This window comes from Anser brachyrhynchus, assembly GCF_964034855.1.
Source record: "Anser brachyrhynchus genome assembly, chromosome: 3".
In the NCBI taxonomy this organism is placed as follows: Eukaryota; Metazoa; Chordata; class Aves; order Anseriformes; family Anatidae; genus Anser; species Anser brachyrhynchus.
The window spans coordinates 6247015-6273743 of NC_137696.1; the positions used below are offsets into that span (position 1 = coordinate 6247015).

Here is a 26729-nt window from a genome sequence, read left to right on the forward strand (position 1 = left end):
AAGCCGACGCTGCCATCCCGGGGTCGCTGCGGCAGCCATTGCCGCCGCCGCCGCCACCTCCCCTCAGGCGGCCGCCAACGGCCGGCAGCCGGGGGCCGCCCCTCGCCGCCCCGCCCCGCCCCGCCGCGGCCGTTGGCGCCCGCCCTCGCTTCCTGGGCCCGGGCGGGGGGAAAATGGCGGCGGGCGGCGGCGCCGGGCGGTGGCTGTGCGTGGCGGTGGCCCTGCTGCAGGCGGCAGCGCTCAGCCCTGCCGCTGCCCTCTCCTCCTCTTCCTCCTCCTCCTCTTTCTCCTCGTCCTCCGCGGGCAGCCCCGGCGAGCCGCGGAGCCGCGTGCAGGTGCTGGGCGGCTCTAACTGGAGCCTGGTGTTGCAGGGCCAGTGGATGGTGGAGTTGTGAGTAACGGCCGGGGGCTGAGGGGCTCCCCCGAGGGGCTGGGGTCGGGGATGGGGTCGGGGTCAGAGCCTCCTCACGGGGCACCCCCTGCCCCGGCCCGCTCTGCAGGAGGAGGGGGCCTCCTCCCGGTCACCTCTTGTGCAGGCTGGGAGAGCCCGAGGGGGATAAAGTGGCCAAGATCTGGTAACCTGGGACTGCACTGGTTGCGCTTCAGAGGCCGTGGTCGAGAGAAACTTGCTGGGGAACAGTGTTAGGCAATGCACCTTACGCTGCTTATATGTTTGGGACTTTTGTGGGGGCTTGTGCGAGCTGAATTTGGTAAGTAATGCTTAGCAGGAGTGGGAAGTGTTCCCTAAAATCCCAACACCACCCCCAGCAGCATTGCTGCAGGGTTCCTGCTGTCAGAGGATGTGCATCAGGCTTCCTCAGCTCCTCAGTGCTGCTCCTGCTGTCTCCTCTTGACAGCTGGGCAGGTTTCCCCATCGTGCCCAAGGGCTTTCAGTGCTGCTAACAAACTTCTGTGGGGCCACAGCTTCGCCACTGGCACAGAGCTGTTGTTGAAATGCACGAGATGTCTTGTGCTTGGGGACAAGCTCATCTGGTTGTATTTAGACAGGAGAAAAGGAACTCGAGGTTTTCTAATATACCAGTTAAAAAGTAGTTTGGATACTCGCATGGCACCTGTAAATGTGAAATAGGATTTTATTGAGGCATGTGTGCTACTTCTCTGTGGATGTGCGTTAACAGTTTCAAACAGACTAAGTAGCCTCACGAAGGAGATGGCTTGTCAACACCTGAACTCATGCTTCCTCATAAATATTTCCATGGCTGCTTTAAGTTTTGTTCTGCTTTAGTGTTGAATTTGAGTTAGTTTGAGTCATTTAGGGGAGGGATTACGACTTCCCCATGGGCTTTGGTGCTCTGGATCCTGATGGAGTGTCATCAGGGTTAGGTGGAGGCAGCCCTGAGACACCTGACTGGAGGCCCAGGGATGCCCACTGCTGTGGCTAGGGACTTGGGTTTGGTTTTGAGCCTTTTTTTTCACCTCCATTTATCTTCTTCTAAAAGATGAGGGAAGAGACAATTTTGGAGTGAAAATAATTCTTTTTCAAATTTTCTACGTTGATTTTTTTCCCCACTTCTGACATCTGAGTCCTATATGGAAACGTTTGTATTAAGTTACCTATTGACTTACAGCCCAGTGAATACTGGGGAGGAAAGGGTTCACTTCAGGTGACCCAATGCTTTCTTTTATTTCTAAGAGAAAGTATGTGAGTAACTAATGGTGCATGACCCTGGGGAAGGAAGAAGAGAGGAACTGACTGAAATCAGAAGTGGTTGGGGTAGTGAGCAGCCACATTGCTTTGTGTGTCTTTACTCTGCTTGAAACTCTGGAGTGACAGGTAGCTTGGAATGACAGGTAGCTGAGAATAGTAAGGGTGCAAAAGTTAGCTTTAGGGTAGCTGAATTTGGTACATCGTGCTCTGTTGCCTAATTTTTTTTTCTATTTTGTATACTGTGTTTCAAGTGGCAAAGAAACTTGGCTCTCCATGCTGCATTCTGTGGTGCACTTCTAATACATCCTACTTGTGAGAAGGAACCTTTTTCTCTCCTGAGGATGCTGCTGATTCTGAATTAAGTCTGAGATTCCCAGTTGTCTAAACACTAATTTAAGGTCCTGAATTAGTTTCTTGTGACTCTTACAGTTCTCATATTAACAGATTTTGGCTTCTACTGATTTTCATCTGGTTTAGAGCTGGTGGTGTGGACAGGAATCTGGCACTTGAGTTCAGAGGTTCCTCCCATGCTGCATGGTGGGTCTGTTGGCAAGGCAGCAGCATTGTTCATCAAAACTTCATTTGATCGGAGAATCTGCTGTTTATAAGACTTCTCTCTGAGCAGTATTTCTTTTTATTTTTTTAATGCAAAATGCTGCAAAAGTTGTTGCAGCATCTCTTTGGAAAAAAAAAATGGTCACTTGTTCTAAAATACTGTTTTGAAGCCTTTTGTCATGGTGCAAGCAGGTACTACTCCTGCTTAACTTCATTTTTTCGATTTGTGAAAATAGTGTAGGCCAATTACCATATGCTGCCACCTTATTATTTGTTCTCGAGTGTGCAAATGGAGAGACTTAAGTCAGAAATAATTTGTGTGCAGGATTTGTAGGGGTAATAGGATTTTTCTTCCTTCATCCCTCCTAGCTGAAGTGCATGTACTTGGCTGACTTCTTGTAAATATTCAGGCATTCGTAGCTGGCAAAACTGCAGGCACTGGAAGCAATGCTGCATTTCATTGATAATGTTCTGGATAACTTTGTGTCTCAAAGACAATGCAATGCTTTTTGCTTGCTGTTACTATCACAGCATGCAAATCCTTGCTGAAGTACTTAAAGTATGGTGATGGAGCAAACTGTTATAACAAGTTCCCTTGTTAAATTATTTCTACTCTGTATCTACAAAGCAATGCTTTGTTAGCATGAATAGTTTTCTTCTGTATTTTTAATATTGTGTCTGTTGGGAATATAGAAAACTGATTCCTTGTGTTTTTCGTTAAAAGTGCATTTTGCATTTTTAAACATAGCTTGTTCCAAGCTTGATTGATCTCCATTTAACTTCCTCTTCTTTTTGAAGTAAATAAGTGTTTATAGTCTTCATGCCTCTGTTTACAGACTAAACTAACTCCTGCTGGTCCTGCAGTACTTCAGGTGTTTGCCCGTTGGGAAAATCTCTGCTTTGGTTCCCACCCGGGCTGTGAAACGTTTTGGTTCCCTTTAGTTTCAGGAAGTATTAGCGCTATGTGCTCCAAAAAATGGATGGGTTAACTTTCTATTTTAATTCCAGCCAAGGTTAAAATTGGGAGAACAGTAATAATCATAACAAGAATCATGCTTTCAAGACTAGCTTATAGCGTACAGCATAGGCCCATAATTTATTTTCCTATAAATTGTAGTTAAAACATTGCCGTGCTGCCTTGCGGGCGAGATCATCACAAGGGTTCAGTGCCTGGCAGCTCCTGTTAGCTGCACCGCTTCCGAAGGAGTGTGCTCAAAATCTAGCTGAATGTGTCACTGCTTACATGGATTAATGCTTTTAAATAGTTGGCCAAAAAGGCTGCATAAATAAACTTAGGAAGAATTCAGTGAATTATTTAACAGTTAGCGTAACTGAGATTCAGGACTCAGTAAGATTGGGGAATTTTATGTCACTTGGGAGTGTATAGTCTCACGCTGCCTCTTGATTTATTAGTATCTAGGCTTTTCTTTGTCCTATTCGTTTAAAAAAAAAAAAGTCTGCAGGGAATGCAAATCAAGTTACTAGAGCTGCAGTTTGGTTGCGAAGCTTCTGCAGACCTCCTGAGGTCAGAGAAAGTGACCAAATTATCCTACTCAGTAACTGAGCATCGGCTGGTTCCTGTGCTGGTCATTGGCTGAGCAGAAACTGATAAAATGTGAAACTGAAATATCTGTGGTAGCAGATGCTTTACTACTGTTGCAGAGACAAACCTGTATGGAGTGATGGAACTTAATCTGCTGAAGTATGGCAAGAGTTCACATCACTTTTCAGCGATTGACTGGCTTTCTGTTTTAAAAAGGAATGCTCCATCTTTTTCAAAAAAAAAAAAAAAAGCCTGTGAATGGAGTGTTAGTTGAATTGCAGATGGCACTTTTATCATTTCCTTGGTTTTGAGAGTAGAAAGCTGAATAATTACAGTATAACTGGCTTTGCTTGCCATCGTGGTCTTGAAATGTTCAAATGCACTTCGGTACTGAGCTGTGGCATGAGGGCAGGATCGCACTCCAGCTGTTATCCTAGAGGATACAGTTTAATTGGCTCGCAGTGCATCACAGCACAAAGTAAGCAGTTACATTTCCCCTTGTGCAGGTGTTACCAGAAGAGATCTGCGTGCCAGGTTACTCCAGTGCACCCAGCAGAATGGGAGCTCAGCGGGCTGCCAGTGGTGCCTGGTTTGGGCTTTGCCACAGGGTCCAAATCCTGTGGCTGTGGCTCTGAAATCATCTGCTGAGTTTCTGTGAACTCTTACTAAAGCTCAGGCCTAGCAGGGCAATATACTGCAAAAATGCTGTTGGCCCACAGAAGTCACTTTCTATAAAGAGTTTGAGATGTGTGCATGACAGCATCTGAGAGGAACCAAACAGTTAGTGATTTACTTATTTTTTAAGCCATTTATGTGAAGCCCAGCAGGACAACCCAAGGGAAAACTTCACTTCTTTGTTCTGTGATGTTTGTGATAGGCCTTTAGCAATTTGTAAAAGCTTAACAGTTGTGGAGTTGTTAACTGTTTGGGGGTTGGGAGATGTTCACTGTCTGCTTTGGAGGGTTTTGGCATGCTGGAGGCAACTTCTTATCAGCTTCCAGAGTCTGCACTGTTGTGTTGTAGGCATGGGTGGGTAGATCGTGGGGGCTAACATCTGGCTATGCTGTTAAAGGTTTCTCTGTCTCGGCACAAAATGCTAATGTGTGCATCCCGAGGGTGTGTAGGTTTGGGGTTTTTACCGTGGAAATGGTGCTGTGGTTTACAGAGGCTAAGGACAGGCTGTGTAGGAGCAGAGCTGGGAAGCTGTTAAAAGGAATGGAGGAGGGCGAGGGCAGAGAATACAGGGAAGGAGAGGAATCGAAGCTGTGAAGGAGGAGAAACTAGTCTGACCGAGTTGTGGTCCTGCACTCATTAAACCTTTGGGAGGTTTCTGTGTGTAACTCAAAAGGGAAAAAATCTGGCTTCTGTTAGGCAAGTCTCTTACATTTACAAAACTTGTAGCAGTAAGACAAAACTTGATGGAATAAAAGAAATGTCCATTTTACTGTTACTGCTATGACTGTTCTACTAGGAGCTGTCTCAAGAGTTGCACCTCTAATTTTAATAGCACTTCCAATCTGAAATTAAGCTAAGAGCTTGGTTTATTTTCAACAGTACCTTTCACAGAAGGAACAGATGAGTTGTGTGTCTTGAATGGAGAAAAAATAAGACTAAGCAGGACATTTTTGTCTTGGCTGTTTTGCTGTTTTTTCCTCAGTAAATCCTCTTGTGCCTGCTGCCATAAGCTGCTTGGCCTTTGTTCTTAGATTCTTGCAACTTCCTGAAGTTGCCATCGCAGCAAAATGCAGAACAGGATTCGGGGTTGCATCTGTTCAATACTGATAGCCGCTGATGATAGCACTGGAAGGGCAGATAAAGGAGTCAGTTACATTCATCCGAAAATGAGTGAATCTGTCAATTCCCTAGCCACCTGCTTGGAAGAGGAGAAACGATTAGCAGTGCGGCCTGCGAAGCTGTGGGTCAGTGCAGTAAGTGCAGTTGTTCCCTCTTTACCTGTTCCCTCCAGCGACAGCAGTGAATGGTGTTTGCTCGGACTGGTTTTACCCCAGCCATCTGTGCAGCTGCTGTGTTTGAAAGCCAAGGCTTGGTCTCTTGTGCCTGTGTAATGCGCAAATCACTGCAAGCATGAGCTGATCCAGCTTTACATCTGAGACAGATGCAGACTTGGCTTTTAATGACTTTGAAATCTTAAAACTTGGCTTCTGGATTATCTTTTTTTATGCCCTCTGAAAGAGCTTCAGGTCTTGTAATGGATTGAAGTGGGGAAGAGAAGACACCCAGCTTCTCTGAGACTGTGACTGTAATCCACTTAAATCTGGTGTTCTTGCAGTGGACCTGACCAGCAAATAGACGTTTGCCTCAGTTACGGAGGGGATGCAGTGGATGAGGTTATTTCAACTGTGAAGCTTTGTGCTGTGTAAGAGGCCTGGTAGGGCCATGGGTGAGGTGTATGTTGGCAGGTGTCTGATACATACTGCAGCGAGGAGCTTGGCTATGTGTAATTTACAGGTACGTGATGTTTTCAGTCAGGTTTTTGTAAATGGTGGAGATCAGTAAATTGCTGTTAAATATGTAACAGGCTACTGAAAACTTTTTCCTCAACCAAGTGTCCAGGTCTTGCTTTAAATTCCAGTAGGCTTTGGTTTAACTTGGAAATACCTGCGTACTGCTTTTTTGGAGCACCTGGAGGGCCACAGAGCACAGTGTGAGCAACACCTAAACAGGTAAACACATCCCCTTGTGCAAAGGGAGCTGGGAGAGCAACAGCCCTAAACCTGGTGCTGCTGCTGCAGTGCTCATCACTTCCTGGCTGGTTGATGGTGGAGTATAACCGAAGAGATTCGGTTGCATCTGCTTTTGTAAGTGACATGATCTTGAGTCATAAAGCTCGATGGATAGTGACAAGGACTAGTGAATACACATGTGGATCTGCTTACCTGCTCCTACAGACACTTTGTGGGTTTTTTTGTTTGTTAGGGTCCTTCTTGGGAAGGAGAAGAAGAACAGTGGTTGTACCATGACTTGTAGAAGTACTAAGCAGCCATGGACCTAAAGGATTCAATAGAAACCTACATTCAAATCAACGTAATTGTCATCCTAAGCTTCAGTTCTTCAGGGTGCAAAGGGTTTTGAAACTTTAGATAAAGGTGACCTAAATGTGAAGCATTTTACTCCTCCCTATCTCACAAAAAGGGTAAGGGGAGGTATTTTCAGATTGACAGACAGAGTAGAGCTTTGGCAGCAGAATATTTTTGTTATTTCCAGAAGGCATTCCTCATAGTGCTTGAAGTGCTGAGTAACCAATGTGGATGTTAAAGCTTCAGAGAAGTGAGGATTTTGAAGTAAGCAGCAGTAAGGACCCTGCAAAAATCTGATGTTCACTGCAAGTTGTGTAGGGGCAGGGTGTTTCCTGGCTAGCAGAAATTGAATTTGTAATTTCAGGAATGCAAAGCCAATATTTTCAGGCAGATGACGTGCCAATGTTCAGCATGAGTGCCTGGATCTTGTAGCACTGTATGTGACTTAGTTCTGTCCCATGTCTGGTACTGATACTGAAAGGAAGCCAAATAAGCAAGGCCTTTTGTGAAATTCATTGTTCTCCCTTCCAAACAGTGGTAAGGGTGGATTTTAGTGCTGCTTTGAGATAAAGAAAAGGTTTCTAATCATTTGAATATTATCTCAACTATGCACATTGAATATTCCACTTAATTTCAGATAGAAGAAACTCTCATGAATGTCAAATGTAAGCGCGAATGTTAATATGGCCAAATTTCCATTTCAAGATCAGACAGTACCTGAAGCATGCTAAAGGTTAAATTAATCTTGGAAGCGTTGTGGTATGAATTTGACACATCTAGAGAAGCTGGATTTAGAAAGCGTTCCAACTTCTGTCTTTAATTTTAGAGCAACATCAGTAGCGTTATCTGACATGGTTTTTTACTTATCAGTCAAACTATTGTAATAAGCTGTAGTCTGTTTTTGAAGCGCAGTATCTGTCAATCTGTTATTAAGAGCACTCTACAGGCCAGCAGCTCTGCATGTGAGATTTGTTTCCAGCATCTGTTTAAGTGATAGTGACAGGCTGTTTCTTGGCAAGATCAGATTTATGTACTTTTTTCAGGTGTGCTCATAACAAATGATGTTACTTCAAAAATCCACAATACTAGCTTTAATACTTAAAATCATAAATTTCTATTACAGTAAAATACAATGCGTATTTTTAACTTGTAATTTTTTTTAACATCCAAAGTGCAAGACTTCCTTTTTTGAAATACTTAGTTTTCAAACCCCCTATAAAAAATTTACAAAGCACTCAGTAAACTCGATTCTACCTCTTCTGTGAAAAGTTACCTGTTCAGGTTCAGCCTTATTGACCTGAAACATCAGTGGGTGGCTGGAGAGATCTGTCCCCAGGTGCTGAGGAAGCAAGTGTTCCTGCTCAGAAGGCCACTGGGCAGGGAGAAGTGCCTCTAGGTCAGGTAGCAGCATCGGCAGGCAGACCCACGGCGTGAGGCAGCCACTTGCAGAGCTTCTCAGTCACGGTGGGCGTGTGGGCTGGGAAGGATTTGGGGCTCTGCCCATGAGGAAATTTCTTCTTTCTGTAAGGAATGGAAGAGGAACACGGTAGCACGTTTTGAGTGCTGTGACAAGTAGGGTGACTCTAAACCCCCTACATTTGCTTCCTTGCCTTTTAAAATAGCAGAAGCCTGCTTATACATTTCAAACCCCAATAAATTAGGGGACATCTCCTAAAGGTCTCTTAACGTTCATCTGTAAAAGGTATGGCTGGGGGGGAGTGATTGCCATGGCTCACTTACGTGCTATGCCTCACTACTTGTGTTATCTTAATTGCGTGTATGAGCAACCGCTGCAAGCTGCAGAAGGCTGACGTGTTAGGGCAGAAATGGGGTCCTATCAGAGTTTAAACATTTTCTGATGTTATCCTTTCAAATTAGCTGTTCTGTCTCCCCGTTGACACTATCAATAACAGTGGTAAACTGGGCTTGAATAATGCAGTTGGTATTGTAGAGAACTCAGCTTTTAAAACATGCTCTCTTATTTTGCTGAAATTAATCCTAAGATAAAGCAAAACTTGAGAAAGATAGTCAGTACAAGCAGTAGGAATATAAGGTGTACTTTCTTCAGATCTCCAAAGAGCCGTATTGAAAAGGGCATGCTCTGATGTATTGAGTCGCGGGCTAAGGCCAATGTAATTTCCAGAAGTTCTGAGGTGTGGGAAATCAATACGAAATGTTACGTTGAACTAGTACAGCCTGGCTTCAATAATTCAGATAGCTGCCATGAAAATGGATCTATTTTATATGTAAATAGAATAAATCATGAGTGGTGAGGGTTTTGATATGAATTTCTCAAGGTTGTGGAGATTTGCTTTTGTTTTAATAACATGAAGAGGAACACAGGGATCGATGCGAAACCTACTTGATTAAGAAAAACTGTATTCTTTTCTGTAATTGATCTGTTTATATTTTCCTCTATATGTTAAATCAATTTGAATGTGTACACATATAAGAAAACTAAAATATTTAACCTGTTTTACCCCTCTAGCTATGCTCCTTGGTGTCCAGCTTGCCAACAGATTGAATTGATATGGGAGAGTTTTGCAAAAGAAAGTGAACATCTAGATATCACTGTGGGAAAGGTGGATATCACTCAAGAACCAGGTATATATAGTACATAGACAGTGTTTTTAATAAATGAATCAATGTAAGTGCAACTTAATATCTGGAAGTGTGCTTTATTTTACTGGAGTACATGGAATGCCAGCCAAGTCAGACATTTCTATACCAAAACAGTGCTTTCCACATTTTGCTTTTCTACATAGCTCACATCTGTATGCATAAGAGTTTGTAAGGTTAACTTGAAGAAATTGTGAGGGAATGATCTGGCCTTACGCTGTATTAAAAGGGGTTTGCTCTCTGTTTTAATCTACTTCACTGGAAGCTGTTGCCCACCTTACTTCTTTCCCCTCCGAACTGTCTGCAGAAGCATCCAGTTCTGTAGCCTCCAGTTTCTGAGAATTTCAGGGTGCGGTAGCATTACCACAGTGTGAGCCTCCTTTAATAAGTTTTAAACTATTTTGCATTACAGTGCTATTTTACTGTCATGTTAAATTGTAGTAGTGCTTTTAAAGTACAACCTTCATTGTTTTTTTCTGATTTGATGCATCTATGCAAATACACTTACAAACTGGCTATCCTATCTATCCACAGAAGCATAAATACAACATTATTTGTTCCTGCTCTAGTGACTCCTTTCAAAGTTTTGAATGCGTGTTTCTGTAAACAGTACCAACGTTTATTTTTTTTCCAAATCTCTACCATCTATGAAGAACGCTTCGTGCTTGTTTTGGCTTTGAGGGGATAAAAGATTTTTTCAGCAATATCAGAAGATTGACAGCAATAGCTGTTACTAGACCAAAAAGATTCCTAGAGCTTTAGGATTTTTTTTTGTCTTAAAGTCTGTGAGAATGTGTTCTGTTTATTTGAGAACATGCCAAACAAGTTAGTTTTATGAAGTTAACACTAGGTGGATGAGTTAAATTGCTTAAAATCAGAGATTTTAGTTCACAAGAAAATGCCAGCTGTTCTAGCCATCATGTTGGTTAATGTTTTGTTTAAAGACTTACAGGTATACAAAAACTCTGATGTCAAAAAGCTGTTGGTGTGGGGCTCTCCTCTAGTGCAGATACTCATCAATAACAGATTAAGAAATTATGAGTTTGAACATTAACGTTTCTACATAGGTGAAACTTAAAGCCAACTTCTGCTTCTTCACCTTAACAAAGCAGGGCTTACTGTGGAGTTAAGGCTTCAATTGGGGATCCAGTATAATCCCATCTTGTTATTTTCTCCCAATTAGATAGGGATTCTTTGCTTACGTGGTGTTCAAATAAGAGGATTTCAGTCTTGATTATGGCATTAGGATGTGAGTAACTTAAAAATGCACTTTCAAAAGTGAGGCTGTAAAAATAAAATATTTGGGATCCTGAATGGAATTAGTCTACCTGGTAAAAAATTTGAATGGGTGTGTTGGGACCTGAAGGGATCAGGTACTTGAAATTTCTTTTGGTGAAAAAGAATGTGTGCAGAGCCACATAAAATGCCATTTCCAAACACTGCAGGGGGAAGCAGCCATTCATGGTGCTTAATTATAACAGATGCCCAAAGAATGAATCCATCAGAGCCTTAGTGGATTTACAGCATGCTTCGGTCACTTGATGTATTAGTCTGAAAGTGCTTGTTCTTTCCTTGTCTTTTCTACTGAAACATGCAGTATTTCAGGAGTAAGTAATGGAGGTGCTTATGGCTCACAAAGTTCCTGGTATTTGCAGTTCCCAAATCACAGCATTTTTAAGTTTTTAAGTTCCCAATCACAGCATTTACAGCTCTATTTAAAACAAGATTTCTTGGGTCTTCCATAATCTGCTTTGAATATTTGCTTGTTGAAAGCAGCAGTATTTTTAGATGGCTTCTATATTCTCTGTATTTTGGGGTGGAAAGGCAAATACAAAACTTTTTTTCCCATGGTCTTGGTTGGCTGTTGACTACACGATGGGCATGTGCCAGGATGTGATTTGCAAACACATGCTTAGCTGTGTTTCAAGTTAAACTGTTACCCAGTTCAAGTTAGTATTAAGCATGCACCAAAACTTGCTGTATGTTCTTAGCTTTTTGAAGCTGACTTGCATCTGATTTTGCTGACCTAAGAAGGTGTTTTAGATTAGCACAAAACCTCTATCTGAAATTTTGGGATACTTCAGTGCACTTGGCAACAGATTTTGTTTTATGCCTTGCATTGTTCATGCTAAGACCATTGGTACTTGCTCTAGGATAGGTTATTGGTAAAAGGGATTTAAGCTGGCTATTTCGTTTGCCTGCTTAGTCCTTGATAGGATTTCAGAGTTTTTCACTATTTCCATGACTCTGCTCTTTATAAGCTTATAATATTCTTTACAGCTCTCCACCTTTTCTTGTGCTGCTATTCTTTCTGCTTCAGTAATTCTTCTGTTACACTTGTGTTTTTGTTTATTTAGTGTCTCCCTGTGCTGGTGTGGCTTTGAACTGTTTTATAAGATTTCCTGCCATCCTGTCCCCTATAGCAATAAAAACAGAAAGCTGAAAAATGAAGATGCCTTCTTTTTTGGGGGACTTTAAAGAAAGATTTTTTGATCTAAATATGTTCAAAAACAAAACAAACATCAACAAAACCTGAAAGCGTTTTTTGCTAGTTCTGTAGGGGGTTTCACTCTAGAATAAGCATTAGTACTGAAACCTAAAAATACCTGGCTTAATTCAGTCTGTGTCCTCTTTTTCTCTGTGGGTAGAAATTCTCTTGCTGTAATACTTTTCCATGACTAACTTCCTGGTGCAGAAAGCTGAATAAAGATTTAGTTTCCTGAAAGATTTTTCAGAGCCTTACAGAAGGAAAAGTTAACTGATTTGCCTTCCTTACGTTGGCGCTGTCTATGAGCAGCAATTGCCTTTACTAGTGGAGTTAGACTACATACCTAGGGGTTGGTAAGCTCTGACACCAGTATTTCTTTTTCAGAATAGATGACATTACTAGCACATTTTTTGTTTCTGCAGTCTTTAAGCTGGATGAGTTAAATATTAAAATTACTAAGCACTAAGGCCAGTTATTCCTCTCACTTATAGGTTTTGCTAATTGTCAGGAGGTGGTAGTGTCAAGTAGCCCTGACATTTCTCAGTCTTGGGAGCAGGGATAGAGTGATACCTTCACCTGACAACTGTAGTTAGCTGAGTCTTACAGACACTCTGCTTATGAGGTATTTCAGAGCTTTCTGTTTCACAGATGGCTTTGCAATGAAGCCATACACTGGGAGATCTTCATCGGTGTAGCAAACACAGCAGTGATGCTCGAAGCACTTGTGCTTATTGCTCTATAGCAGTACTGAGTGGAAGGAAATCCAGAGAACTTCAAACGCTTTCTCCCCCACAGCTGCTTTTTGATGATTTGGAGAATTTCTGTCCTGCAAGTTGCATTATGTTGTCACTGTCAAGTGTGGTACTTGTAAAACAATTATTGTGTTTGCCAGTTAGTGCGACACCTGCTTTCAGTGTGGGTGTCACTTCCAGTCAGCCTTGTGAAGCCCTGCTTCAGCCTTTCTGCCATCTCTCATGTCTGATGCTCAAAATGCTAACATGGCCCACCCTCCTGGGTGGCAGTAAAAAATTACTCTCATGGCTGAGATTTGCAGTATTTCATGGAACAGAATGTTGAGACATCCCAAGCTTTATTATCAATCTGTTAACATACCACTTCTGCTTTTGTAGATAGGAATGCTTTTTGGGAAGGAAGGATAAGAACCTAGAAACAACCAAAACATTGTCTTGCTACAGTCATGTATGAGAGAGATTGTATCATCCTACAGCATGTCAGAGCGGATTGCTTCTTCCAAATAATCCTTGTACACTGCACAACCAAACAAGCAAATACGATTATTTAATTACTTTAAGTACCTGAAATCTTACATGCGCAGCTCTAAATCATCTAAAATCAGCTAGAGGATGAAATAAAACCGGGGGCCAGAGTTTGAAAGCCTGCATTGCTATGTTGTTAGCGGTCCAACTTTCTAGATGGAGCAGTGGTGATCTGGATGAGGCTGCGCACAGGCGTAAGCATGCAGGGTTCTGGAATAAGGGTGCATTTGCGTGGCTCATCTTCCTCTTGGAGGGGAACACTCCCAGTCTCATCAGCATCTTCAGCTATGTGCAAATAGGAGTGAATTCCCTGTAGAAAAATCATCCTGTAGTAAGCCTTTTACAAGGTAAACATTTTACTTAATTTGGCAACGGTATTTAACAGCTGTTAGTTTATGGCATGTCTGATGACAAACTGTTAACTTGTGTTTACAAAATGGTGGTAAAAGCTATGCAGTCTGATTTCTAGTATACAGATAAAGATTTGTAGGTGTTTATAGGTAAGTCAAAATGCTGGGGAATTTCTGTTTTATGTAACAGTTTGATATTTTTTTTCCTTCCTTTCTTTCTAGGCTTGAGTGGTCGATTCTTTGTAACAACACTTCCTACAATTTACCAGTAAGTGTGTAATACTAAAAACAATTGTCTATTTCTGTACATTTTCTTTTTTCCATGTCCTGTTTGTACAGTGACATGGAAGACGTGAGGTACAACTGTTTTATCTCACTTGGTCAATTTTTAAAACGTTCTTTAAGAGCTCAGTGTGTTTATTGGATATCATGTATTTTTAACTTATGGGGGAAGGTTTTCCTACAAACAGTTTTGTACTTAGGTAAGTGATGCTTTTCCAGTCTGCAAACAACATTTGATAATATGTAAGAACTGATGCAAGTCTGCAGTATTGGCTTCTAGAAACCTGACTATTTGTGAGCAGAAACACTTGACCTTGTAGAAGTGTCAGTTCAATTTCTCATTTTAATAACAGACCGCACAAATCCTATGTAAAACACTACAGAAACCTCTCACTAAGCATGTAGCACTGCTTCTGTTACTATAAATTCTTAATCTGTTGACTTTATATTGGTATGTAGCTGTTGAGTCCTGCTTCTCGCCTGTTTTACACCGTAACTCTGAAATATAGATGGCGATGAAGGAATATTGACTTTCAGTTTCAGTTCAGCGTAAGCTAATGGCTTTGGTTATGTTAACACAGTCCTCATCTCAAGACTTTCCTTAGATTAAGTTGATTTACTAAATTCTTTTGTTACTAATACGGTTTATAAACAAATCACACAGGATATTTGCTGTGTCACCTTCAATAAAGGATGAAATCCTTTAAATGGAGAACTCTTTATTAAATCGTGGTATTGAGTCATACGTATATATGTATGCATACTTTTAATTCTGAGATGTGCCTAAAAATTAATGTAATTAATATCCTGTGCTTCATATTCACTACAGAATGAATTTTTATATAAGAATAATAACAATTTTAATAAACAGCAAAATCTCATTTTGTTGAAAATCTGAGACCATCCGTCAGATGCTAGTTTCAAAACATTGAGAATCCTTGGGTACTCAGCTTCCTGAGCAAGTTGAATCTGTGTACATAGTACGCTTTGGTTTTTTATTTTGAGGAGGAGGGGAGGAACAGCAGAGCAGAGGGTTGCATTTTTCCTGTACAGTTTAACCATTAAGTTAATGCGTACTTATGCTTTTTAGTGCAAACAATGGAGTATTTCGCAGATACAGAGGCTCACGCACGTTGGAAGACCTTCAGGGTTATGTTTTAGAGAAAAAATGGAAAGCTGTGGAGCCGGTAGCAGGATGGAAGTCCCCGTCTTCTATAATGTAATACTTTGTTTTTATTAACAACAAGCATGTTTTATAGCTCATCATTCATTAAGGGTGCTTTGCTGACAGCTTAAAGACAAAAAGCTGTTGTTCCCTAGACAAGTAGGCTTTGCAGAAGCAATCCTTATTGACAGCCTGCTATGCAGTTTCTCACCTTTAAAAGCAGTGTATTTTCTGCACTTGATTTTGTCCATGCCTGCTGAGGTTTGTTGATATTATCTCTGAAAATATATAAGGGGAGGGAGGTAGAGCCACCTGACATTACACAAGTGTCAGTTCCACTGCTTGCTAAATATTTTCAAATGTATGTTTATGTAGATTATTACTTGTTGATTTCTGGTCACTTGCAGCAGCAGCCTTTAGCTTTAAGGTTTTTATTTTTTTAAAAGGAAGTCTTCTGTCTTCCTTTGGAATAGGAGACTGGTAATGCTTTCACAGTATGCTTGTCTCCAGAATGTTGAGATTGCTTCACCTTTTACAGCACGCAAGTGTTCTATGCTATTTCAAAGCAAAGATATGAATGCCCTGTTGCATTTCATTTTGACTAAAGCTATCGTGTATAAATTTATATGAAAGATCCGGTGTCTGTCCTTATTTCTCATCTGAGAATGAGGAAGTATAGAGTATTTAGTAACAGGGAGAGGAGCTGTGGGGCTGTATGCTGCTGTGAGCTGGGGAGAAGGTGCACAGACTGTGGAACTGATATTTTGTGATTATGCTCAAATGCTATGTCAAGCTACCGTTTCAATGCTTTGCATTGAGCCAGCTTAAATGAACGTAACATAGAGAAAAACGTATTTGTTTGCATTAGTTTCCTTCTGTTGATTACTAGGGGCTGAAATGGTATCAAAAATCCATAAGCAGAATCTTTCTCTGGTTTTTGGATAGTTTACTTTATATCTTAACTCTTACTTGTCCTAGAACATGTTCTTCCCTTTGCGTTTTTTTAGGATGCATGGTATGGCAGGGCTATTTCACCTCTCTGGGTGGATCAGGGTAAGTAACTATGTGGTAGCATATTCCATGCCCCTCTTTCTTCATGCTTAGAATAATATTCTGTTTAAGAAGTCAACATCTAGTTGAATGTTTTCATTACTATTTTATGAGACTTCGATTTTCCATACGTTTACTGTACATTGGATGTGTAGTATCTTTGCACTAGAAATTTTGCAGTGCTGATAGACAATAGCCTCCATGCCAAAAAATGTAATTTGATTGTGAAGATTATCATAAATACTGAAAATACTTACTTGTGTTACTATCTTGGTGTAGTTACTATTCTGTCAAAGTGTGCCAATACCAAACTGATAAAGTAGTTTTTTGACAGCTGCTGAATATGTGGCTGTGTGCCTCAGGAATACGTTTAGTATCTACCAGAGTCTCTCACTTAATCCTATTCATAAAGATTATATCCAGATTCATTTTAGAAGTTGTAAATCATGCTCTTCTGCTTTTTGTCTACATCTAATCTATTGTGCAGATGAACAGAGTAATGGCCTTATTCTTTAATAAGAATTCTTGCATCTGGATTTCAAACTATCAATAAGATTGACATAAAAACAAATTTGGACGGTGCAATAATTACCAGAAGTAATGGAGAAATGCTTAGTGTACAATGAAGTGTGCTTTGAACTTACAAAACATTTCAAGACACGTTTGTTTGGGAGATATCAGAGTTTTTCCTGTAGTACGCAAATGTTGAGAATTTTCAGACACTTTTGCAATTTTGGTTGGGAAACACTTTCTTTCTTAAGATTATCAGGTGTAGCCAAGATCAAAAGACTATCTGTAGCAAAACAAGTCTGAGTATTTTAATATCTACTTCAAAAGGTAGTAGGGAGTTTGAACAGAGTTTGTAGCACTTCCAGTAAGCATCTAACTATATCGGAATCAAATACAACTTTCCATTATTAGGTTTCCCGTGCAAGCCATCTTTGATTCTTTCTTTCATTGGATAGTATTAACTTTTTTACAGCCTTCTGGCTTTTCTCTTCCTTGGTTGCTGTGCAATGATGTTTTTCATGTCTAGTTTCCTTCCTGAAAGATTAGAGAGTTTTTTCTCAGAGCATTTAATTTGCTATCCACCCTAATACATATTTCAACTCTACATTTCCTCACTCTTTGTCCTGTACTATCCTTGCATATAGTTTAAGAAATGTTGGATGCTGTTCAGATGTTAAGGGGCTGGGGGAGGGCGGACACAGACCCTAGAATTTTCAATATTAAAGCTTCTGTAAATGTTGATTGCGGTTTGTTTTCTAATGGAAATACTCTTTGAAGAGACATGATGTTATAATTTACTTCCTACTGGACAATCTGACTTGATGTGATGCTTGGTTCAAGTCAATAGATCTGTAGGTTTAAATAACGGAGTTCAGTTTCAAAGAAATTGTGATGTTGTGTTCCAGTTAGAAACCACTTACTTTGTATCTGTGTAGAATGTGTGGCTCTTTTTAAGAACTAAAGAGCTCGAGTAAAAAATAAATGGCTGCATTTTAGTTAATGAATGAGTTCCCAAATTGAAGTATTTGTTTTTAGCTTGTGCAAATTCAAGCACCTACCATTCTTCTTCCCAGATACAATTCTTATCCCAGGGATAAAGCCCTTTTGAGGATCTGTTTTTTTCCTTGGTGGTGTGCTTGTAAAGTGGGTATAAAATGACACCTGCTTTGAATCTGATGTGATTGATTTTTTTTTTTTTTTTTTGGTTCTGCAATGTTTAAGTTCTAAACTACCATTGTAAAATTTGCTGTACTGGTGTTCTGTCATTCTCGGGTATGCTTACTATATGGTCTCCTCCCTGCAGCAGAGGCTGTAAAAATAGATGTACAGGTTCACGCCATAGATTCATCTAGCCCGTTAATCTGTTTTAAGCAGCTGTCACCTTCTTACAGAATATAAAAACCTAGGATGTTGTGATACATTCTTGTATGCTCTGAGCATTCCTCGTACATCTATCTGCAGTAAGATTACATGGGGTGCCTTTTAATGTGAAAACTCAGTAAAGCAAAACAAGATTTCGTGCTATCAGAAGAATCCTAGTGTGACATTTAAAGGATGGCTGGTACTTGAGAGGGAAGACTCTAGTATAAATGCTGTTATGAAAGGTCTTAATTAGGTGTCGATTTATGTAATAGTGACAGCAGTATAAATGCTGTGTGGTGTTTGGCATGAAGTTGATAAATATCTTCTCATTTCCAGCAAATTCATAGCTACCTCACTGGAACTCTTGGAATTCACGTTTGGATGTCTTATGCAATCTTCATCTTGGCTACCTTGTTGATTGGCCTGTTCCAGGGTTTGGTAAGAGAGCGTATTCCTTTCTTAGTTATTTAGAACTTTTGGTTTGCATTAACTTCAGTGGAGGGGGGGAACAAAAAACTTCACTGATACACTGCAGCACCTGATTCTAAATTGCTTATTAATTGCTCGTTATTATACTTAAGGATTGCATGTGTGTGATCAGAATGGTGTCTAAAGGCTCCAGATTTCTAAAAACAGACTTTCTGGAGTGACTTTTTTATTAGCTGAAATGGAGCTGTATTTGTGGGAGTTAGCAATGCAGGTTTGCTGTTGCACTGTTACTTAAGATGAAAGGATGAACATCTTTTCTGAAAAGCTTTGAAGATTTGGCGTTTTTAACTGACATACCCTATTTCAAGCCATTAATGTTGTGGTAATGTATGCAGTATCAATACATGTGAACAAATGCTTTTTTATTGTACGATTAAAGCAGTTGCATCTTTTGAGATGATAGACTTTATTGTCAAATAAATGCAAATCAAGGTAACATATCTAGAAGTAAATGATAATGCTGATTTAAATTAAAAAAAAAAAATCTCCTTCTTCCACTTAACAAAAAAAGACCACGAAAACACCCCCCAACAGCCCACCATGAAAAAAAAAACTGGAAAAAGTTGAGAAATTGTAAACTTAATCTTTCTGCCTTTACTAAAAAGCTTTTCTGTGATGGAAATGTAGTTTTTATCATTGTATCCTTTATCTCTTTTCTTTCCTTTGCACTATTCTTAACATGTGACAGTGAGACACTAAGACTTTTCCCTTGCATTTTGATTGTATGTGTTCCACTCTGAGGCTGCTTTAACAAACAGAAAACCAAAAAGTACAATAGAGCATAAAAGGTGAAAGTACAGATAGTGTATCAGGGAACTGGGGAGTCAGAATTGAGTAGCATCCTAAAACACAGAAAATCTTGACCAAGAAGCTTTCTAAAGCTTTAAATAAAGATCCTCAGCTTTGTGCTGGGCATCTCTTCTGAAGATGCAAAGCATTTTCAATACTGAATAAATTTAGGGAAATAGGAGGCAGAAGATGTGGAGTGGAAAGCAGAGTATGTTGGTTCATATACAGAGATAGCACTTCTTTCTTCCAGTATTTTTAATTTAGCTCCTTCAGGCAGCTCTTTCCTATGAGCCAGATAATGCAATTTTCTAAATTTTTATTGTATGTTTAAAAAGGATGAGTAGGTCTTTGCACATACTGTATATTAAATTATCAAAAAAACACACATTGCCTTTGCTCAAGTCTAAGTATCTAAAATTACTTGGCACTTAGTGAATACTTACGTATTCAAATAATAGCATATTAATCTTTTTGTAAAGTTCTGCTTTTTAAGAGCTGCTGCTTGTGAGGATGCACTGAAGTGAAAGTATCTTGAAATTCTCTGAAGTAGAGAAAATAAATCCAGAATCAGTGCAGTACTAAAGTGACGAAGATGAATAATGAAGTATCCCAAATCACAGTATTTCTTCTCATCATCAGCTTGCCAATTACATTTATACACAGGGTACAAATATAATAGTGCACGGGCTGCTGGGATGAAATGCGTGTTTGTTAACAAATGCTTTTTTCCCCCCCTATACCCAGATACTGGTCTTGATTGCAGACTGCCTTTGTCCATCAAAGTCAAAATACAGAACTGAAACATCTGGTAAGAACTCCTGAGCGAGCGTGATGCTGTAGTTTTAAATGTATGTTTGTGGGAGGGAGGGCAGTATGCTGTCAGGCACTTAAATCTGACCCAGTAAACCAGGTATACATTGTGGTCACACTGTGACAAGGATTGTCACCCTGTATCAGGCTCTATTTAATCAGTCAAAGCATCTGCCTGGTAGCAAGGCAGACAAAAATACTACTACTACAGCAACAAAAGCCCTCAGTACTTTATTCATACTTCCACAAATGTGAAGAGGCCAAATGCATTCAAAAGGAGGAAGCCTTGAAGAAATATACTGTGTTTTGTTTATTTTATGCAGCTGTATCTTCATTAGGTTTGCTGCTTAAAAGGAATTTGCCTTGGCAGGACATTTCCACATCCTATTATGCACTCTATATGTTGCCTTCGGAGATGCAAAATTCTGAACCTATACAATTCTCCATATAATTTGTGGAAAGAAAGGGAAAGAAGGAGGTAGAGAGAATCAAATCTAGAGACTGCAGGGAATAATAAACTGGCATAATAAAAGCCAGAACTATACAAATTCTGTATCTGACATCGCTGCCAGTTGAACAGACTTCGGCTGTATTTTATCACTAGTCACGGATCAGACCTGGTTGCAGTGTTGAGGCTTTGAGAGTCCCTATATGAGCTTCATGGGGAAAGATTAGAACAGCGGTGTTTCTAGGTCCGCATCTGTTACACAAGGCTGTTTCTTATCACATGGGTTGGGGGGAACTGTTTAGTCTCCTGTGTGATTAGAGGTTGCCTTTTTTTTCCACCCTGTAGCATGTAAAACCAGATTTCCCTCTGAAATTCTGAAGTTAGTCACTAAGCTCACAAGGAAGTAATATATGGTGTGTGGCATTGCATATCCTTTAAATAAAAAGAAAACATACATCTTCCTGATCCTCAGTGAGAGGGTTTCAGGCCAGCATTCTGTACCCTAGGGAATGGGAGGCAAAAACTTGCGCACAAAGTGAAGTCTCCTGTAAGCACCAGATATGTGTTAAGTTCCAGAACATCTTGTGACATGATTGTTCTATCAAGTGGTGTCAAAACTGAACAGTAATTAAACGTTTCATTTGTAACTGTGTATATTTGTGTGTGCTGGTTTGCAGTTCAAGATGAAGATACATCTGTGATACTTACCAGGAAGACTGTAGCCAAATCTTGAATTTTTAAATACGCAAAATTACTCTCTTTAAAATCCCTATCAATAGAAAAAGCATACCGGTGCAGTATGCTGTCCAGTTAGCTGATTGACTCAACAGCAGCTGTTACCTGACAGCTTACCAGTATCTTATTGCCTTCACACTGATTTCTTTGGTAATGATACCTCTTCAAGGAACCAAGCAACATCGATCCTGTAACTTTGTGGAACCAAATGAAAGCCTGATAAGCAGGAAGAACAATTGACGATGAAAGAAAAATTCTACTGAAGAAATATTTGAATAATTTAGTAATAAAGGAAATATAATGTCTAACAAAAGTTTTCAATAGTGAAGTTCATTAATATTTTAGTATTGTAATATACTGTAAAGTTCATGATGTATTTCACATAAACAGTGGTGTAACTTTTAAAGACGTTGTTTGGAGAGTCAATCTAACATCAGTATTTGAAACTGTTTTGTTTAGAAGAAGCAATTACAAAGGAGAATGTGGAGAATGCAGCATTAGAAGAACCAGAGGAGGCTGCTGAGCTTTCTGCAGATGATGCAGAAGAAACTGCAGAGGCAAAAAACCTCTCAGATGAAGAAGATGCAGTAAATTCAAGTGCTGGTGACTCAGAAGAGGATTTGGAGCTTGGAAAAGAATCGGGTGAAGAAGAAACAGAAGATTTGAGTGAACAGCCTTTAGCTGATTCAGAGACTGAAAGCTCAGTAAGACAGCGTAAAAGTCGGGCAGCTGACAATGGACTATAGTTGTTCAGTGGTGTATTTTGTACACTTGGACCAAAGAAGTATCAGACCCTGGGTCTGAAGCTGAAGCTTACACTTGATTTGTCACTTGTGTTTACGCAAAACCTCTGCTCTTTTAGCAGGCTTTTCTTTTTTAAGCTAGTAATTACTCATTGAGTTTGTTTTATAAGTATATATACTGTTTATTGTATAACTTTAGCCATGACAATCAAATTAAGTGTATTGTGTGTGTATTACGTGTTCAAAGACTTTTAAGGGAAAAGAGAGGTGGAACCAAGTCTCAGTTCACCGGCTATAAAGTGGTCATCTGTGCTTGTGCTCCTTTGTAAGTACTGACCAAGACAAAGACTTTTAACTCTCAAGTAGCTTGGCAGGGCTTTGACTCTTTTGAATGTTTATTTATTCCAAATGCCACAGAAGCACCAGATAAGTGATATGGCAGTGAAAGAAGGCACCTTATGAGTCTTCTGTTGAAAAATGTGGTGTAGGATGGGTTTATTTTTATCACTTCTAACTGAAGCACCTTTATATCTTTCTTAATGTTTGTTTTGAAAGTATATCATGCGGTGCGCCTTGTGCTCTGATTAGCATGGCCCCAAATTTTTCAGGCTTTGGTAATTCAGAGGCATGCTGCGTAGCTCAAGCTTGCCAGCTGAGATTATTTTTATTTTTTTTGACCCAAGGATTTTTGAGTAATCAAAAGCTTCAGGCCCAGAGAGAGTGGCAACTAGATGCTTAAAATGTGTAGTACTTAAAAAGGCTTAAAGGCAATTATTTCGGTCAGGGAAAACTGCCAAAGCATGACTCCTTTCTTTAAGAGATTGTAGCAAGAAATACTCATTCTGCAGCCAGTAAGTTGCATATTTCTTGCCAATACAAGCTTATGATGTACAGTGCAGTTCTGCTGTTTCCAACCCAGAATAGTTTTGGCAGAACTCAAGCTGCTTTAGTAATACTAATTGAGGAGGCATTTAAGGCTTTACCTTTGTCACTTTTCTACTTTGTCACTAGAATCAGCACATTGGGGAAAGGGAGGAGCAGGAGCAAGCAGCAAGGAGAAGCTTTTGGTTTTTGCTAATTATATCAAGATAAATATGTATCTATGGAACTGTATAAAGTGAAAATGGCTTGGCAGGTAGACAGCTTTAGGTGTGATTAGAGGACTTAAGTCATTAAAGACACCGGTCTTTCCCTCCTTTGGTTGACTTGTTCAATACTAGTTTTTTTTAGGTAAGGAATATCTACAGTAAGACCTTGTATGTTATGTTTCTGATTGGATGTGTGATCATGTGCGTAAGGTGTCTTAATCTTGACTTTTTTTATATTGCATAAACCTTGCTAACGTGCATGAATTTCATCTTGTTCTTCTAGAATAATCAGATGAAATCATTTCTCTTACTAGAAGAGAAGTTGCAAGTGCAAAATGCTAGTTTCCTTTGAGACTGAGATTAATAGGGCCAATTTGTCTTGACTTTTTTAATGCTCGTAAAGAGCATATTTACTAAGAAAGCTTAACTTTTGCTCTCTGCGTCCTGTTACATATTGTGTCTTGGAACCATATAGCAGAAGTTTGGATTTTTTTCTTTACACAAAATTACACTGCATGTATTGAATATGAATTTTCTTAAGGAGTGCTCTCAGTGCTGAGGTTGAATCTCATTCTACTGTAGTGGAGATGTATAAATATGCTTTCACATATGCAGAGACATACAGATGTTAATATATGTACATTGCACTATAATGAGAACAGTTGGTTTGTCTCGTGTAATCTGTGCGTTCTTCAATGTAACTAAGAAACTGTAGAAGCTTACAGACAGCAGAACTCAGTTGAGGTACGTGGCTATTTTTTTTTTTCCTCCAAACTAAGCATGTATTTGCAAAAATTAAGAAAACTTCTGTGGCTACGTTAGCGTGGAGGGAAGAACTATGCACATAAAAGTTCAGAGTACAGTTTTGTTGTTTCCAGGACACATTTGCTTTTTTCATTTATCTGTGCAGCAAGAGCTCATAAAATTCTAAAAGGAAAACAAGACTTAGGTGTATTTCAGGAGAGAAGTAGGAACCAGTGTTACGTGAATTTGTCAGATAAGAATTGATATATCCCTTCAGTCATGGATCCAAAGCTACCAGACTCTGAAAAATATGAGACCATATCCGGTGTAGATTAAGGGTGCTGATGACTTTGCTTGGGTACCAAAGAGGATGTTTTAAACTGCACAGGGCCTTGTTATATTCACAGTGTGTAGGAGGGAACGTGTCAATATTCAATTTTGATTTCATTTCATTTTCATAATAGCATGGAGCCAGTCATCTAAATTCTTCTCTAGCTGTTTAAAGAGACTTGACTTTAAAAGATACACAACATCCATATACCTCACAGTTTGTCTTACGCTGCTGGGAAAATGAAGTATTAAAAAGTCAAGTTACATGTTGTCAGTACTCAAGATGAGGTATTAAGGCTTCTTAAATGTTTAGACAAAGAACGTGTTCTCCCAGGAGTTGTATTTTGTTAAGGTGTCTTTGAATTTAAAAACACAAAACACAAATGTGACTGACCTAGTAGATACAGGGTTTCTGAGATACTGTGAGAGAAAGATCTGAAATTGCTGCTGTGTCGTGATTCTCTGGAGTCTCTGCTTACAGACCTGTTTTTGCATGTCACTGTTAAGTTTGGATTACTTAACGTAAAGTTAGTATTTTCCATCATCACGGACCTAACAAGATCACTCTGTGCAGGGATTAAGTTGGCAGGCAGCAAGTGACAGTGGTGCATCTCTTCATAGATCTCTCGTGAATCTGGAAATGAGCAATAGTGGGCTTCTAGGGCTTTTCAACATAACATGTATGTTATTGCTCCTGTGTTTTTATGAATAAAATAGGAAATGTTAATGCTAACTTGGGTTTGACTGTATTTGACGTGTATTGCAGAATCTTATTACAAAGTTCACTAATAATTTAGTGAAAATTAAAAAAAAAAATTAGAAAAGCAACTGCTCTGCAACCATTTATATCCAATTTGGTTTAACATCTGCAGTAAAAAAATACTGTAGCATGATATCAGAGATACTTTAATACTGTCTTGTAAACAGTAAGTAATAAGTAGCAGATACTCCAAAGGCTACACTTGGGCTTAACAGAAAGACCACTAGTTCCGCAGTCAGAGTGTAATGGTAGCGTACCTTTCAGAATCAGTTGTTTTCCACTGGAATACATTTTAATTGAATCATACAGGTACAGTACTGATTAGATGATTACAATTGATTTAAAATATACTAAATTTAGTATGTTTTTTTAAAAAAGTCAGTATCAACCTTTTGTGCAAACTGAGCATTTTGTCATCTGTCCTCTGTTGTGATTAATTTTTTAAATGGAAGTTATTCTTGCAATTCCAGTATAGACAAAATGTCCTTGGAGAAGCTGCTGTGAACACTGTTAAAAAATGTGTTGATTAAGGATAGAGCTGTTAAGTATAAGGCTGGTAAACCAGAGCTATATGTCAAAAATGACTTAAGATTTTTGAGAACCAATTTAAATTTCAAATGGGATATGTACTGCTTTGAAAAACAGTCCCTGATGGATCTGAATATGAATGCTTCAAGTCAAGTCACTCAAAAAATCCTGTGGGTTACTTTTTAAAGAGGCTAGAAATGCAGCTTTTCAAAACTGCTGTCCTCAAGGTTTGTATGAATCGTGTGTGCAAGTCTTGGAGTACTGTGTATGCTGCACGCATGCTGGGCAACGCTTGTTCTGTGGGCTTTCTTCATTGAAATGTTACACAGCATTGTCTTTTATATGAAAGTTTCTACTAGGGGTGTTTTTACTAAAATTCCATATAAATTTTGTATTTACGATCTTGCTGTAGTTCTCATTTTTTTCAGTGTATAGATGGCTCATCTGTTTAATTAACAACTTTAATACTGATCTTCTAATTAATAATGGCTTGTGACTTGCTTCTGAAGATTCTTCAAACTTTATGAAACAAACCTTTTATCAAGGTTTGAAATGAACAAAACAAACAAATGAAACAAACCTATTATCAAGCAGTTTCCTTTGTATACAAGTGGAAAAAATGTTTGGAAACACACCTAGATCTAGCCTTTGATGGTAATAACTGTGGACTGAGCAGTAAACTTTTGAAGGTATAAAATGCAGCTGGGCAAATGGAGACTGAGCAAAACAGTGCAACTGTGAACCCTTGATGGTTGTCACCTCTACATTGGGTTAGGTTTTTTGGCTAGTAATCTACTGTCTAAGCATGCAAACAGTGCTAGCACTCTCTGGGATTGGAGGACAGCTGTACACATCTCCCTACTTACCTGTGGCATCCCTCCACCTTATGTGGGGTCAGGAAGGTACAGACCTAAATCATACTTCTTCTGACAATTCTCAGGGAGCAGGTACTACTAAAGAAACAAGCCCTGGGGCTGGGTGTACTGGAGGGAGAAGTGGTGTTTTGTGACTACCAGGAAATATTGCTTCAGCATATTTGGGTGATGTGAACGACAGGATCCAGTACGCAGTTGGATACATCAGGTGAGTTTCCTGGGCTGCCTGTCTGCACAGAGCAGAACTGCTCTATAGGTGGGGTGATTTGCAATTCCCTCTTTCTTTTCCGTTGCATTGATTTCCTGAGGTAAAGTCAGGAGGGTGGTGGTTGCTATGGAGCCAAAAATGATGCTGTGAACCTTCTTGTACATCTTCCCTGCATTGTTTTCCTCGTACCCAGTTATGTGGGTCCTCCTAGGATAACTGTTCCTCTGGTTGATGCTCCAGCCTCCCTGCACCCTGGCAGTCCCGAGACTTCCCA

The 26729-nt window shown here is 39.7% G+C and overlaps 1 protein-coding gene across 1 annotated transcript; it reads left to right on the forward strand.

The window, feature by feature from the left end:
* The first annotated feature begins 4 nt into the window (after positions 1-4).
* On the forward strand, positions 5-24814 carry TMX4 (thioredoxin related transmembrane protein 4). Its single transcript, XM_080587916.1, has 8 exons — positions 5-391; positions 9294-9409; positions 13762-13807; positions 14912-15040; positions 15994-16039; positions 18245-18346; positions 19931-19994; positions 21639-24814. The coding sequence occupies exons 1-8, from the start codon at positions 174-176 to the stop codon at positions 21923-21925; spliced, it is 1008 nt and encodes a 335-aa protein (XP_080444042.1). The 5' UTR covers positions 5-173; the 3' UTR covers positions 21926-24814.
* The last annotated feature ends 1915 nt before the right edge of the window (positions 24815-26729 follow it).